Source organism: Merops nubicus, unplaced genomic scaffold, assembly GCF_000691845.1.
Source record: "Merops nubicus isolate BGI_N331 unplaced genomic scaffold, ASM69184v1 scaffold6230, whole genome shotgun sequence".
Classification (NCBI taxonomy): Eukaryota; Metazoa; Chordata; class Aves; order Coraciiformes; family Meropidae; genus Merops; species Merops nubicus.
The window spans coordinates 47,320-61,569 of NW_008582093.1; the positions used below are offsets into that span (position 1 = coordinate 47,320).

Here is a 14,250-nt window from a genome sequence, read left to right on the forward strand (position 1 = left end):
GCCATCTAATGCGGCACTCCAGTTCTGTGAGTCATACCAGTGATTAATTTGTTCAGGTTCTTCTTCTAAATCATACAGACACTTTTTTCATGACAAAAAATGTTCCATACACAGAGCCCTAGGGCACTAACCTGCAGTATTTACGGGCTAGGTGATACTCCCTAGTAAAATATGTTCAATTTATACAGGAAGTTGGAGAGTAACATAAATCTGACTTCAAGACATCTTCTTGTAGCTAGCTCAGTTCAACTGCAGATAAATGTATTTCCACAAATATATCATCAGTAGTTGGCATACAGGTGAATAAAACAAGTACTTCTTTGGAGATTTTGATTTATGCACATCATCACCTTATAGATGACAATTTCCTGATTACTTCACAATGGCTGCATATTTGAGAATAAGCCCTGCAGTTCAGCCTTCTACCTGTACAGTTCCACTGCTCTGAGGTTCTTTGAAAAGAGGTAAAATGAAAAATCTTACCTAATGATTAGATTTTGCCCTCCCCAGTATTTACTGATCCAGACCATGACTGACAAATTAATGGTGCTCAGGTGAAGCCTCTCTTGTACCCTGCTATCAGCTGAAAACAACAAGGTTATTTAGCCCTTTCTGGCCTTCAAACTGAGAAGTTACCAGCCCCTCCTTCAGGCCCAAGACAGGTCAGTTTTACCTATGCAACCTGTAACAGATATTTGTCTCCCATTCTTGATGACATCCAGTACCCACACTGCATAACCTATTAAGCAATATTTACCCTTACAGAGTTTCTCTGTTATCTTACATTAATTATCTTTGGTGTGGTTTAAGCCACTTAACTCTTTTAGCTTTCTCTATGCAGCAGTGTTTTTATGCATTTGATGCACCAAATGTTCTTTAGCTAAACAGAAGTTAGCCTCTCCAAGCAGAAGAATGCTATTCTGTAAAGAAAATAAATAATTAATTAAAGCCACCATTAAAAGACCTTCACTTATGCCCTATCTATTAACATCAAAAAGAAGAGGGCAGATACTCCCTGTCTGAAGTTGACTTCAATGAGCTGCACATAATTCAAATGTACCAATAACTAAAGGTTACGGCTTCATCTTTTATTTTCTTAGCTGAGACTTTTCATTAAAAGCTGCTCCAAATGACCTTGCTAATTTTGTTTGTATCTTAACTATCATTTGATAGAACAGAATAGTAACAGTATAGATTCATGGTGAGAAAAATGGCTAGGGAACACGTTTGTCTTACTTATGTTAGCTGCCTGTAAAGACCCAAGTTTTTTTACTACTTTATCATAATTAATAAATACTGAGTTCCTTGTTCCAGGTAGTTAAGTAAGATTTCCCAGTTAGGTTTTTAGATGGATTCCACTTACAATAAGCACATAATGGTTAACGTGAAGACAGAGCAAAGCTTACAACAGATTCCCATGACCTAAAGTAGAAGCTGCTCCAGATCGAATTTAAGCTTATTTTCCAGTGGGCAGTCATCCAGACCACAAAAACTACCACCATTCACAGACTGCTGCTGTGCAGCTTCAGTGTCCAAGGTCTTAAAATTTCATAACATTTACCCTTCATATAAAACAATTTATACACTACACTCAATGTAAAATGCTATACTAATACAATGCTACATCTGAGATTTCAAAGCTTACAAAAAACAAAGATTAGGGTTAAGATTTCCAGAGCAACATGAATCCCTGGACTCCTCTGGTTATGTATTATGACAAGCTACATCTTCACATGATCCCATGCCATTGACAAATGTGACAGACTATTCAACAAATGAGATATGACACTGCTTATCTTATAACCACTCCTCCAGTCCGTGAAGAACAGTTTTCATTTGGACATTTTATTACAGCCAGCATTTCAGGAGTAACATGATAACTTGTATGTAGAAATTCTTTACTCCATACATACTGTATTGTACATTCTCAACAACTGGCAAGGTGAACCCCTCCTTTCTGAAATACTGGCAGTATACTAAGCATTGGCATAAAAATGAGATCCAGCAAGTTCCACACCCCCTCTCTCTCCCCTCAGTATACCTTGGAAAGAATTTTTAAGACATATCAAAAGTCTATAAAAATAGGAAGGAATATTTTAAAAATCAATCCATCAAAGGCTGTTAGACACAAAGACATCCTCCCTGTTTCAAAAAGTCTCCGAGTCTCCAGTAGCTCATCAAATCTGTGGAATACCATTGCTAAATACTGTTAATACCACTAGATTCTGTTGAGATAACTGAGGCTGTCCAAATGTAAGGGCGAAAAAATTACTTAGTACCGCTACTGAGTCTAAGAATATAATCAGAATACCAGAAAGCAAAGTGCATTCAGGACATTTAAAAAGTTTAATTTAAAATTAATATATCATAGCTTACAATACGTAATACATATGCACTATTATGTGCATATATACTACACATTACATATATAATTACATATATATTCACATTTGTAAAATATAAGTCCCTATCAACCATAAATATGAATTCATCACTTTGCCTTCAGTTTCATGGATGTAAGATGTTCTGCTGCATACTGCTGAAATTGTGCATATTTTAATGTTCAACTAAAATAACCATAGTGCAACTCATGTAGAAAGCTTTCATTTTACTACATTACAAGATGTAGCAGTGGATGGTTCATGCGAATCATCTGGACTGTATTTCTTCCATAGAAAATTTTCATTTTTTTTCCAGAGAGAACTTTCACACACCTCTCTCTCATCTGTCGTGGAGGGATGAGCTGTTCTTTCACATAGCTTCTCTATGACTGTTATGTCTGTGAGCTTTCTGAGGCTATCCTCATTTTGCTCATTCAGCATGTCCCAGAAATCTTTTGGTCTCTCCTTTGATTTTTCTGCTTGCCCCACAGTGAATCTTCTTGGTGATTCTGTAAGCTCATTTCCATCATTTCTGAAGAGGTCATTGAGAATGGAGGTATCCCCAAGTAAGTCCACAAAAGACTTTTTCTTACAAGTCTCAGCTTTTCTCCCCCCGTTTTCTGACTGAGACAGGGATCTTTTTCTTGGCAGCTGTGTTCCTTCCAAGTCCTGCTGTCCTTCACAGCCTTCTACAGGCAGCACCTCAATTATTTCTGATTTACTGCTTAATAAGCCAGATGCCATAAAATCCTTGAATGCCTGACTGTTTCTCCTTTCGATACGTTGAGTAGCAACTGTGGGTGATTGTTTATATTTTGCATCAACACACGTATCTTGCAAGCAGGAGTCATTGTGAAGCTGCTCTGTTTCTTCATGGCTCTGTGTTTCTGTAGTCCTGCTCAGAAGTAGTTCTTTACCCGATGAAGATCGAGACTTAGATGTTGCAGAATTAACAGTGGATTTTCTTTTTCTAGAGCGTGTTGTACCCAATTCTCTTTCTTCACAGCCATGTGAAGCTTGCACTGGTACTTCGGCTGAGAAGAACGACTCCATCTCTGGGTGCTTGGAAATGTAGAATTCCTTCAACATCTTCTGCCTTGTTTCTGATGTAGCTTTTGTTATATGTTCTGCAAGTTCCTCCACTGATTGCATATTGAAGTGGGATGCCATTTCCTCAAATTGTCTCCTGTAATTAGCAAGAAGGAAAAATGCTTTGGCACCTTTAGCTTGAAACAAAAGCATCTTTCAGCCAATTAATTCAACCCACCTACTTCACATATCTGAGAATATAATCGCTAAAAGTAACCTCCTTGTTAGGAGCATTGCTTGTTTTCATTAGCAAAGAGAAGAAAGAATGGCCTTAGAAGAACTGATTTCTGAATCCCAAACTCCAGTGTGATTTCCCCAGTTTACAATACTTACCCTTCAGTGCAGATATTGTACCAAAGGACAGGATTTCAGAAGGTATTTAGCTACCAAAAGGTTGCAGATGGACAGAGAGTTGAAATTTTTTTTAATTTTTTTTCTTTGGGGGGGAAGGGTGTGGCAAGGTGGGGAAGAAAAAAAAACACATATTTGCTCAAACTCCTTTTAAAGGACTTGCTAAACAAGAGCTGGATAAACACATTCACAGGAGACAGGGACTGTCCCGTGCCACGCTCTAATTAAAGGAGATCATCCTAATTGAGTAAGCCATAGTCTAGGGCCAGGTTGGAGCTGGAAGGCTGGAGAGCCGGGCTTATGCTCGCTTTTCAGAGAAAGAACATGAAACCTGTTGCCTTTGCTGTCTGAGAGCTCCAATAGGCACCCAGATTTAACTGTTTGGCCTCAAACACCACTTGACTGGCTACCTCCAACCATACCCCTTGTATGTGGTGACTACAGACAGCTTCCCACTCTGCCTTACAACTACAGCACAAACTGAGGCATCTCATCATCCTCATTCACTGCGCAGCATATCCAGATGTAATACCAAGTTTAACCATGAGCCAGGTGCTAGCAGATGACCTGCTTAAGGTTTAAGAGTGAAGCTGCTTAAGCTTTTTGCTAGATGACGGCTTTAGGGTCTTGCAATAACATTCTTAGTCACTTCATTGCCTTTGAAACTTTTACCTCAACAAACTACTGATAACTATGATTATACATATTTCTAGCACAAAGGGTTCTCCTCTACCTGACTCTTAAATATCTAGAGTTTTCAGTAAGCAAGCCTGTCACTTCAACAGTAACAGTTTGGATAGCTGAGGCCAGCTGGCTAACATAACATACTCTGAGCACTCAATACCCTGAACACTGATTACTGAACAGGTATTACCTAGATACCAACTCATACAGTAATTTAATTGGCTCAAGGCCAAATTGAAAACATATACCAAATCCCAGTTCTGTAGGTTTGCCTAGTTAGTTTACAGCTTTCTACCTTCTATTTCCACCTGTCATCTGGCTATTGTTATTAAAGTTCTATCTGTATACAATGAGATTTAAGTATTTATACTAAGAAAAGCAACAGTTCCGGGAAAAAAGGAAAACAAGGAGACAGAAAAATTACTATTCTCCAAAAAAGAAGGGGGGAATAAAACATTAAAAGAAACACTAAAAAATATCAATGAGATGGGCAAAACCAGTAGGTAGTCAGAAACTCACAGTATAAAATTTCTTGTTTCTATCCAGTTTAAATACTGATTTGTAGTACTGCATGATACACATACCATGAACTTTTGTGGTGATGATATTTGCAGAGCTATGTAATATATGACACGTTAAACTGACATGTTAAAATCATTTGTGGATTCAATTCATTTTATCAATTGTCATACTCCACCTATGGTGTGAATGGAGCTTTCCCCTTAGTTCTGCTCTTGCCATGGAAAATAATCAATATTCCCCAAGTATGGTTGAAACAAAGGGAAAAGCAATTGCCCAGAGGGTTAATTTCAAAGTCAGAATTTTAGTTGCATCTCACCAAAAGAGTCTCACCTGCGGATTCCTTCGGGTGTCTTTCCAACCAAGAAAGTGGTTGAACCTACTCTGTGTACTTTTTTGTTTTTCTGGGTCACAGGATGCATAAGGTACAGGCGACGCTGATTACTGTTAGCCACCATTTCTTGCCCTCCCTTATTAACATTCTTGTCTGCTATGTCATCTTCTGGGGTTTCTTCATTTTTCTAGGAAAATGAGACATAGAAGTTGTTAAAACAGCTGTGTCTCTGACATAATTGTTTCTATTGTGCCCAATTCTGTCACTTTTAGCTAGCACTCAATGCTTTGAATGCCTGGAATGGGTTGCCCAGGGAGGTGGTTGAGGCCCCATCCCTGGGGGTCTTTAAGGCCAGGCTGGATGAGGCTCTGGGCAGCCTGATCTAGTGGGAGGTGTCCCTGCTCATGGCAGAGGGGTTGGAACTGGGTGACCCTTGTGGTCCCTTCCAGCCCTGACAGATTCTGATCTGTTTTAGCAGAGGACTTTAGAGCCCTAATGGCTCAATGGTTGGAGTTGATGATCTTGAAGGTCCCTTCCAATCTAAAGGATTCTATGACTCTATGATTCTAATACTGAGCTGGAGAGTTGCAGAGTAGACTCCCTACTCAGTCATAAACTTCTAGGGATACTGAAGGCAAGTCTTGGTTCTCTAAGAATTAAGGTAGGGTGTTTTTCCAAACAGGTTAAATGCACGGCTAAATGAAAGACCTCTGCATGTTATGTAATGCAAAAATAGGAGTTAAACAAACACTTAATCCTGTGTCACAGGAACCAAATTTCAGCTACAACCCCCAAATATTCCTACAAAATAGAAAATGCTCATGTCAATAGCTTACAGTCTTAATAGATACATAATAGTTTCCTGGATCACTTTATTGAGATTAATGGATTATTGGGATTCACAGTTTCCTGCTTGTTAATGTACGTTTCACAAATTTTGCACAGTGCATATTCATAACTCTTAGTTACTTTAGCGATCTAACACTCAAGAGTACAAATAATCACAACACTTTCCAAAGATACCAAAGTTCAGGTAAACAATTTTTTTCAGTATCACAATCTCTAACACACAGTTATTCAGAATTGTAAAGGTACTTTTGGAAGATGTATCACTATACTCATGTGTAAAGGAACAGAAAAAATTATTACACATTACACTTTCATTACAATACTTATAAGATTAAAACACTAATGGTCACATGAAGCTTCTTAAGATTGCAAATTTTACATGTAATAGTCATAAAAATCTAGATGTTTTAAAAAAATTCAAGAAGCTGTGTTGCAGATCAACTCATCAGGTGCTCAAAGTCAATGTCTTGCATAAAAATATAATCCTATTTATACCTTAGTAATTTTTCAGAAATTCTCACAAATTCATGACAAAATTTCCCTTTGCCAAAAGGCAAGGCATGGGAAATACAGAAATTAGAGAATATGTTTGAAGAGTAGGGAAAACCAGGAAAAAAAAAAAAAAGAAGAAAAGCCACTTTTTTTCCCCCAAAATAAGATCAAGGGAAAGAATAAATGCTTAGTGATATCTTCAGTTGCCCTACTAACACTGCTTTAGAGATGAAAACACAAGCTGTGTTCACACCTTGTGATCTGCAGTTCAAAATCTGGGTTGTATCTAGTGTTTCTTCCAAATGTGTTCCTATTTGATCCATCTCCACTTCCTTTATTTCCCTGGGCTGTTCACAAAGTTCTTGAGCTTTAGGATCTCACATCTGTTCTCAATCCATTACTTTGGCAAGTAAACTCAAACTAGCATACAAAGAGAGATGTTAATATTAAGGGACCTACAGACACAAATTTTCACTCTTTAAGGTAAATGTACAACTGCAAAGACCAAAATTTCACTGCATTATTAAAATTTATATTACACAAAATTAAAACCAAGGTCCCAATTAAGATAAAAACCCTGTTCTCCCAATAATTTATGATGATAATAACAAAATTAAGACTGAATTCACAGATTTTATCTACAGCATAAATATTCTAGTTATCTTGCCAGTTAAGGATACATTTAAGATGTTTACCAATTTTATTTTAAAACACGCATGGATAATGCAGAACTTTATCCGGAAAATGTATTTTAAAATAAGAAAATAAAGGCAGTTTTAAAATATATTTATTTTGATGGAATCTTTGCAAGAAAAAATATTCATCTCTCACTACAATAAGACCTAGTGTATGTGTCACTCTGTCAGGAAATCAGGATAATACAGTTTAATTCAAGCAAGCATAACATGTATAGAATAGAAGCCTAACCTGGTCAGTGCCTGTCTTAAAAGCATTTTAAACCCCCATAAATGTGCATCCACCTACTTCTTATTAAACAAGACCAAAGTATATGAGGCAGCAATACCTTGGTTTACACATCTGTTCAAACACAGAAGATGAAAAATCTCTTTGGGAAAAAAGCCAAATGTTGTAAACACACTGAAAGTTGTAAAAATGCTTGTCTTTGCAGAACAAGAATTAATGTAAAAAGTACCACTAATTGCAAACGAACTCATAAATGGCATATTTAGTTCTGGAAGTACAAAACTTTTAAGTACTTTTGCCCACACGGCTAAACTTGAAAACAAAACAGCAAAATAACCCCACATACACATGAAGAGCTCTTCTACCTAAATTATCTGCTCAAAGATTTTTCCTTGATGTAGAAAAAATTACCATAAGCAAGTTAACTCCAAGTGCTGCAGGAACTAATGCCAGTGGAAGTCCATGGTCACTATGAGTTACCCCTAAAAAACTTATCTCAGCTCTCTGGAGCAATGCCAGTTGGTTACATGGCACCCAGTTAGGCTGAAACACAACTGGCTCTGTTGAACTTGTGAACCTTTTTGAAAGTTTGCCAACTTAAATCCAGTTCTCAACTCCCAAAGCCAATAATTTATTTTTTAAAAACGATAAACATTTTGTCAGTAAAACCAAACCATTTATTTAAGTATTTCTTGAGATGCTTCCATGTTCGCTAAAGGTCAAATATGAAGTTTGTTACTCTGAGTGATATATGTATGAAGCTCTAAGAAGAGGTAAGCTTTACACATATAGATGAAAATATTCCCTGTATCCTTCTGCTAGTGCTAATATTTAAAAAAATAAAAACTTCAATGTTCCAGCACTGTCAACAATCCACAATATTTTGCTTTCCTCTGAACTTGACTTCATATGTTACTCTCCTTGATTCTTCATTCTGATGGCTGATTTCTTTCCAATTATCTTTTAATATTTCCCTTCTAATAAACCAATTGAAATCTATTTCACAATGAAAATTTCCTTTCAACAGCTTTCTATTTTCTGTTCATAAAACATTTTCTCTACCAAATTGTGTATGTGTGTCACTTATTTACTCCTACATGAAATCCCATGTTGACTTTACAGCACTGGTCTTGTTCACATCAACTATCATGTATGTCACATGCATCAGACACTCACACAAACCCACACTGAAATTAATACAATTTTATTCTGCTAGGAACCTCTAACTCTTGTTCTTACACTACTGATATTGGCACATTTAATCTATATTATTTTATGTCAGACCCTTTATGAATTCATGAATGTTACAACTTGAAGAATGGAATAATAAAAGAAACAAAAAATCCTTCAACACAAGAAGCATTCTGTGCATTTGGAAGTGCACATCATCACTGTTTAACTTAAAGTACTGTGCATTAACTGGTATAATTACCTAAGTAAAAGTGTTGCTGAACTTCTGAAAGAACATTTTAAAGATATACAATCTGACTACAGCAATTTTGAAACAGTACTGGAAAACTGGAAAGATGATACTGATAAGTCCATAAGCATATCTCAGGACTATAAAGAAACAGTGATTCAACAGAAAGAAAGGATAATTAAGAAGATATAGAGAAGTTGTGGGGGTTTTTTTTGTAACAAAACCAAAATCCAACTGTTTTGCCACAGAGCAAGTCTGGCTTTGCTTTATGGTTCAGCCACATAACTACTGAAAAACATGAACCAATTTAACACGAGGAGTAAAATAGTAAAAAAATCCTCACATGGCACAAATAGCAACACAAATTCTTTCTCTTGGGATTAAGATTCCACTCAGGACCTAAATAAGTAATAGTATGTATTCCTCTCACACTAAAATGTAAATATGCTTAAAAGTTTCAAATATGATTATGGGCAAGTTTTTCCAATAACAACTAAAATCACAGAGCAGAAACTGAAAAGCATTCTTGCCAGACATTATATCACTACATACATACATACTGTGTATTAAAACATATTTGCCACGTACTGCATAGCACATGGTCTCATTAGCTTTCTGAAATACATGTGACACAAAGTTAAAGAAATAACTACTAGCAGTACCTGCTATACATATTTTAAAAGAAGTTTTACAAAATGATTGACAGCAATCATGAAAGCAGTGGTAAAGTTTCACTACATGTGACCACATACTTACTGGTTGTCTGACAAATTAAGTGTGTCTACACTGAATAATCTGTAAAACCATTATATATTTTTGCATTCTTCACATTTTCTCCTTTCTCAAACAAGTACCTTGATGGGGACAAAAAGGTGCAGCAAAATAACTCCTATGACATAAAAAATTAAAAAAGTTAATTTAATTACTGAATGTAACAATATTGCTACTTTAATCAACTCTGTGCACTTCCACTTTGTCAAGAAAATCTTCACACAAAGTTCGGAAAAACACTCAGTTTCTTTTCAAAGGCATGTATGTAAGACAAAGGCCACAGATACAATTTGTTTAGTAGAAGGCAATATTTTTGTGATTAAAAAAAATCACAAGATGTTACATTACAGAAATAAGCCAGTAAATAGGAAGAAATAAAGTTAATGAATACAGTAAATTGTGAGGTGGTGTTGTGAACTTGGGAAAACAACATGCAGAAGCGCAGCCACTCCTTCCTGTCTTACACTTATTTCCTTATGCTATCCCTCCTTTCATTACTGCAATTTAAAGCGGTTCTCCATATATTATAACAGGAAAGAAGGGGGATTATCACATAGCTATGCAGAAAACAGTATTCGGGAAACTCACAGACTCTTACCAAACATGAAAAATACTCCAAAGAAAGTATTTATTTTCACCCTTTGTGTTCCATTTAGCCTGTGGTGTTTTTAACATACATTTATTTTATCTTCCCACCACAGATCTCTTGTTCCATTCCTTCTTTTGTTGTCTATGTCTCTTACTCTTAAAAGCATACTTCAAAGTCTGGATACCAATAATGAGTTTCCATTTCTTTGAGTTACATATAGGTTGTAATCATTAAGTCCAGTGAAAATGGCAGCATCTGAATATCTGAAGTCCCACACAGCTCACATTTCAGGGTAACACTCTTCAAGAACAACGAAGACATGCAGCTGAGCATTAAGCAAAAAGTTAAGTGCCACGATGCAGCAGTCAATTCTGCTTGGGGATTCCATCTTGAATCTGCAACAACTCTCGGATCTGTTTGCTCTAAGCAACAATCTGTCACCTGCTGCATAGTTACACAAGTTTTAAAAATAGTACACACCTATTAAAACCAATTTTCATCCATCTTTAACAGTGCAAAATTCAGTATCTGTTCTTTGTCCCTCCTCAACTCTTTAGGCCCTTCAAGCAAGCCAAAAGAACAATGATCATCTTTTCTTAAGTACAGTAAGTTGAAAACGTATGGGAGAATAAGAGGCTAGGAGTAAGATGAGTAAAGAAAAAAAAAAAAAAAAAGAGACTGATGCAGGGATATTTGATTTTTAAGTTGTCTCACATTTGTGGCAATTCCTCAAGTCACCAGATTCGGGAGGACAATGAACTTCCTTCAAAAGACAGAATCTGAAGTAGAAAAACGTTCGCATTCCTCAGCCATAGCTGTAGAGTGTATGAACATCTTCCTCTCTTCTACTGCCTGAGCACCTGAAGTATCACTGTGGTATCTTGCCAGACATTAGCTTACAGTCAGCAGTAACCCCTCTGGCATCCCTGCTCACAACCCAGCAGTGTTAACAGGCCCTTCTCTTCAGTATGTGTAAAACCACTGCTGCCAGGTATCCATGATACTTTCCATTGCAGTTTCACTGTTTGTTTTCATTTCTAAAACAAACAAGAAAGGCCTTCTCAAATCTCTAGCTGCCTTGCAGTCACCTAAACTACACAAAAGCACAAAACACAGTGCATCCAGTATTACTGTGCTGTTAAAACACAGCTTACAAGCAAATAACAAAACCTAATGCTATATTCTATTTTATATTTTCCCACTCCTCTCAAAACCTGAGAAACCACATGACTTTCCAGATAGATTGTGAGTTGCAGTCAGTTTTGGGTGACTGTTAGAATTTTGATCAGGTGCTACTTACAACATCCCAGTGAATTTATCCACCTAAACTACAATTCTAAATTATTTCAGCTAGCATTTTTTCACCTTTATAGTTTTCTTGGGGTTTTTTTTTTTGGTTCATTTTTTCCCCCTGTGAGCTTTTCCCATACCATGTATGAATTACTACGACCCTTCTATATGCTTTTCTTGGATATGTGGTATTTCTAGATACTGTTTTCATTTTACCTGTTTTCTCTATTTATCAGGACATATATAAATACCCTGAAATGTTTGCTACCCAACTCTTTGTGGTCTTGTCTCCTCCTCTCTTCTACAAACATGCACATCAAACAAGAATTTCTTCCTCAACTGTTCTGTTTGCCAAGAAAGCCCAAGTATAATGCCACATGAACTTGATGTAGTTTCTCTAAAAATAAGGTCCATGTAGTCAAGATAATAAAAAAGTTATCAAATAATGAGACTGCCTCTATTTTCAGCTGATTCTTAAACAAACCAGACTTGTTTTTCTACTTAAAAAGGACACACTACTGAACAAACCTATGTACTTCTGAGAGTTACGGTGAGTTATACAATCCACAGTTGAAATAAATCTGAATCTTATAATATTCTAGAATTATTTCTGATGCAGATATTAATTTTCCTCTGAATGTAACTTTCTTAACTGAAAATCAGACTCACTCTACTGTTCTAACAAAACAGGACTGCAGAATAAGATTTTGAGGTACTTATCTAGCTAATAATCAGCACCTCAATTGTCTTCAAAATGAAGCTAACCTACCTTAAGATTTTAGAATATTCTAAGACAATCACATTTATACTTAAACTTTATGAACTAAACAAACCTAGTCAGGATGTTGGCTATGACTACAAAGGTATTTAATATCTTACAGTATCACAGCAGACCAATACCTGTAATATCTTCATGCTACAGAAACTGCCAATGAAAGTAAAGAAATTTTATCAGAATAATATGTAGTTATATTCCCTTGATTGTTGTATCTGTCTTTTCTGCTTCTGGGAACTAAGACCACGGACATTCCATAAACTCTAACCTTTTGTTTGGTTGTGGAGAATTGATTACCAGGTCAATTGAGGATGGATTCTGTTCTGTCTATTTTACATTTATTGCTGAGTCTGTTTCTTCTCCAATCAGGTAACAAAGCAAGAATTTCTTACCGGGAGAAATTCTAATTTGTTGACCCTTTAACAAAAAATATTCCTTCTAAGCCACTACCACTTTCTTGTACCACAAACGTCATCATAAATCAACTGTTTGTTATTGCTACTGTTGAGAATGAGAGTAGATAACCACCCTGTCTCAGAATTCAAAGCTCAGGTAAACACTTATTCCAGTAGAAGCCTGTGGGCTTGCACTTACCTTCTTTTACTCTCTCACCCCTCCACCAAAACCAAAAGCTGTGTACATGCATGGTAACAAAGATGCAACTACATGCTTCGCAAAATACCACATATGAACTGATTGCATTTAAAATAAAAAAAAACTCAAACAAACCAACAAACTATCAGGAGCTATAGTGAAATGGTTAATTCCATTGTAAACTGAGACTGTAAACTTAATAAAGTAGCATTACAGGCCAATCACTTGGGAACATCATTTTAAAGCTGAATAGCATTTCCCATCCTAGAAGAGCAAGGGTAATGGAATGTTATCTCCCAAAACCATACTCTTTGTAAACAACTATCTAAACATGTTGAATCTGAAAGCTGTGAAGACACACTGCAATCTGAGTTACTGCAACTGATAGAAAGTCTTTGTTTAAATAATCTACAAAATGTCAATGTAACACAAATAAGATAAAGAGTAGTTCTTAATGACACAACTTTTGTATTTACAGTATTCTCAGCAGCACTTAAATCTGCATTGGAGATACAAAGGGCACGTTTTTTCCTAGGCTGACAGCATGCTTAGTTCTCTCATTTACACCACATTGCAATAACATAAAGAGGGTTTTACCATTAATCCAGGTTTTACTACAAAGCATCCCGTTATTTCTCTGTCAAACACTGGCAAGAGTGCCAAATGTCTGTCATCCAATTCAGAGGATTAAGCCCTCTTTTATAGTGCGATTCTTGTAGGAATTTATAAAAATACAGATATAGTTTCTTAGAGCTGGTCACAGTCTATATTTTGGCCTGAATTCATGCCACAGAGGTTGAATATGACAGCTGGCAGGAAGCTGAGGGGAGAATACATCCTCCCCCTTTTCAGTCACCACATTTCTGTTGCCATAGTGATTAATCCTCAATTGAATGGCTGTCTTTGTACATTTCTTTTCAGTAAAACTTTAAGTAAACTTCAGTTGAAAACATGCAGTTGCCGAAAAAAAGAGAGCCTCCACACACTCAACAGGTACAGTACCAGTTCTTGTGACTAATAACTTTTCCACACATTAAAAAGTGCAAATTACCTCAAACATGGGACATCATCAGTTTTTCAAATCATTCAGTATGTCCCAATTCCATTTTTGTCTTGTTAGTTGGTTTTGTTTTTTTTTGTTTTTTTTTTTTTTTTTTTTTTTTTTTTTTAACCCCCCGGGCCTTTCCC

At 36.3% G+C, this 14,250-nt stretch overlaps 1 protein-coding gene across 1 annotated transcript in view; it reads right to left on the reverse strand.

The window, feature by feature from the left end:
* Positions 1–2,603: 2,603 nt before the first annotated feature.
* LOC103769307 (DNA excision repair protein ERCC-6-like 2) overlaps positions 2,604–14,250 on the reverse strand; it is a gene marked incomplete at its 5' end in the record, with an annotated part of 19,748 nt that continues 8,101 nt past the window's right edge. The window contains 2 exons of the mRNA XM_008936496.1: positions 2,604–3,567; positions 5,358–5,545. Coding sequence (XP_008934744.1) covers positions 2,604–3,567; positions 5,358–5,545 — 1,152 coding nt within the window. The remainder of the gene's footprint in view (positions 3,568–5,357; positions 5,546–14,250) is intronic.